This window comes from Eimeria mitis, genomic scaffold (assembly GCF_000499745.2).
Source record: "Eimeria mitis Houghton genomic scaffold, Emh_scaff82, whole genome shotgun sequence".
Classification (NCBI taxonomy): domain Eukaryota; phylum Apicomplexa; class Conoidasida; order Eucoccidiorida; family Eimeriidae; genus Eimeria; species Eimeria mitis.
The window spans coordinates 1,355-3,515 of record NW_013576027.1 but is presented as its reverse complement, the minus strand read 5'-3'; the positions used below and the strand labels follow the sequence as shown (position 1 = coordinate 3,515).

Here is a 2,161-nt window from a genome sequence, read left to right as displayed (position 1 = left end):
GTGCGTGTGCGTATATACACTCCGTACACATGAATATGCACCTGCATATTTATGCAAGTTTGTCGCCCACATGTATACGCATGTCAATGCTTTCATTGATGCCGTATATATATGACACATACATAATTCATATATATATATATATATATACATATATATATATATATACACTATGTACTTTTATATACGCATGTGTAAGGATTGTGTACACTGAAGAACGTCAGCCTCACCGAACAGGGGAGAGGCCGAAGGCCGTTGGGCTTAGATAATGAAAGGAAATATCAATTGGCTTCCTCTGACGCAGCAAATTCATCAAGGGGGACTGCAGCAGCATGCGTATCAGCGGCAACTGTGCTGCATGGGCTGCAGCAGCTGCTGCTGGTGCTGCTGCCGCCGCAGCTGCGCTGCTCAGTTGCCGCAGGCCACCCAACGCTGCCCGTCCAGGAACAGTTGCTAAGAACCTATTGACGGCCTTCCTTTGAAGACGTTGCAGGGGGCCCAAACCTGACTGGCGCTGCTGCTGGAGCTCCAGAAGCTCTTGGTGCTGTAGTGCAGCGGAAGCAATCTCCCGCAGAGACTTCAGCAACAGGCGACGCTCGTCAGCAGCAAGCCGCTCCACGGCCTCCAACATATCCCGTGCAGCTACAGTTTCCTGCTGCTGCTGCCCTTGCTGCTGCTGCTGCTGCGGTGTTCTCTCTTGTTCATCTATAAGAAGCTTTCTTATCGCCTCGGGCCCCATCGCTCGATGATGGTCGCGAATGAACTGCTGCAAATTATTTGCAGTCTGCAGCACTGCGTCAGAGACACGGCTGCAGGTCCCACGCGCCAAGACATAAACACACACGAAACAACACGATATGACTAAATAACAGGTGGCGGTAAATACAAATAGTGCTGCTCCATGCAGTGCGACGTGCGTGGTGTAGAGACACTGCGCTGACTACCTGCTGAACGGCGCCCTCTGTGTGTTTGTGTGTATGTGTGTGTGTGTGCGTTCGCGTGTAATTGTGCTATATTTTGTGTTCATAAAGTCTCACTTGGCGATATCATAGAGGTTAAGCTGTTGCTGCTCCTGCCGCTGCTGTTCCTGCGGGCCTGCCCTACCGGAGAGCAGCTGCTGCAGCAGCAACTCAAAACGCCGTGCAGACAGCATACGGAGGGCTTCCAGCTGTAGTCGGTGCATCCCGCGAATCTCTGCAGCAACGCATGCAACCGAATACACATACAATACACAGTACAAGATTACAGTGCAATATAGTAGAAGATATGCAGTGATACAACATAGTATACAACACAGTGTAATACTGCAGAAGATATACAGTTGATACAACATAATATATTATTCTGTGAGAATACGCTACACTTCAAACAAGATAATATACAAATGTGCAGATCCACAAAAAAAGGGGGAGAAAGTAGACGCATGGCCCAGGCTGACACAAAAGGGGACAAAAAGGCACAGCACAAAAGAGGATAGGCAAACAAACAAAGTGCAAGCAGACACGGAGACAGGCGAAAAAACAAGACATGAACAAGAATATAGAAGAAGAAACAAAAACGAGAAGTACAGAGACGGTGTCAGAAAAACAAAGCAAACTAACAAACAAAGGCAAGCGCACAAAACAGAGAGCAAACAAAGACAGCAGAGAGAAATAAAGAAACAGAGAAGCAGAGATAAACACACGAAAAAAGACAGCAGCAGAAGGCCAGCGTGGATATACTAGGGCTGCACGCTTCATTTGATTACCTTTCACTGCTTCATGTTCAAGCGCCTGTCTAATCTCTGCAACAACTGCCTTAGCTGTTGCTGCTTCTTCTTCTGTCTTGCCTTTTGTCTGTCTCTCCTTTCTCCTCGCTGCTACAATTTGTCTGGTGCTCCATTCACATTTTCTGTCGAAGTCCGACAGCACACGCCCCAGCAACGCAAAGCCCTCTTCGGGCCCCGCCGCCTCCCCCAACTCCGTTCGAAACCTGCAGCGAACCAGCAGCAGCAGCAGCAGCAGTAGCAGTAGCAGCAGCAGCAGTAGCAGCAAAGGAAACGGAGCATACAGGAGCAGCAATGTGACAGCTGTTGATATATTAGCAGGCAAACACAAAAGAGTTCCGAGGTGCACGTACACCCCGTCGCCTGTTGATCTGAACAGTTGCTGTTGCACAAGTG

The 2,161-nt window shown here is 48.7% G+C and overlaps 1 protein-coding gene across 1 annotated transcript in view; it reads right to left on the bottom strand.

Annotated features, from left to right (window-relative positions):
• Positions 1 to 2,161, bottom strand: part of EMH_0068800 (uncharacterized protein) — a gene marked incomplete at both ends in the record, with an annotated part of 4,378 nt that overhangs the window by 1,630 nt on the left and 587 nt on the right. The window contains 3 exons of the mRNA XM_013502060.1: positions 231 to 809; positions 1,038 to 1,194; positions 1,748 to 1,971. Coding sequence (XP_013357514.1) covers positions 231 to 809; positions 1,038 to 1,194; positions 1,748 to 1,971 — 960 coding nt within the window. The remainder of the gene's footprint in view (positions 1 to 230; positions 810 to 1,037; positions 1,195 to 1,747; positions 1,972 to 2,161) is intronic.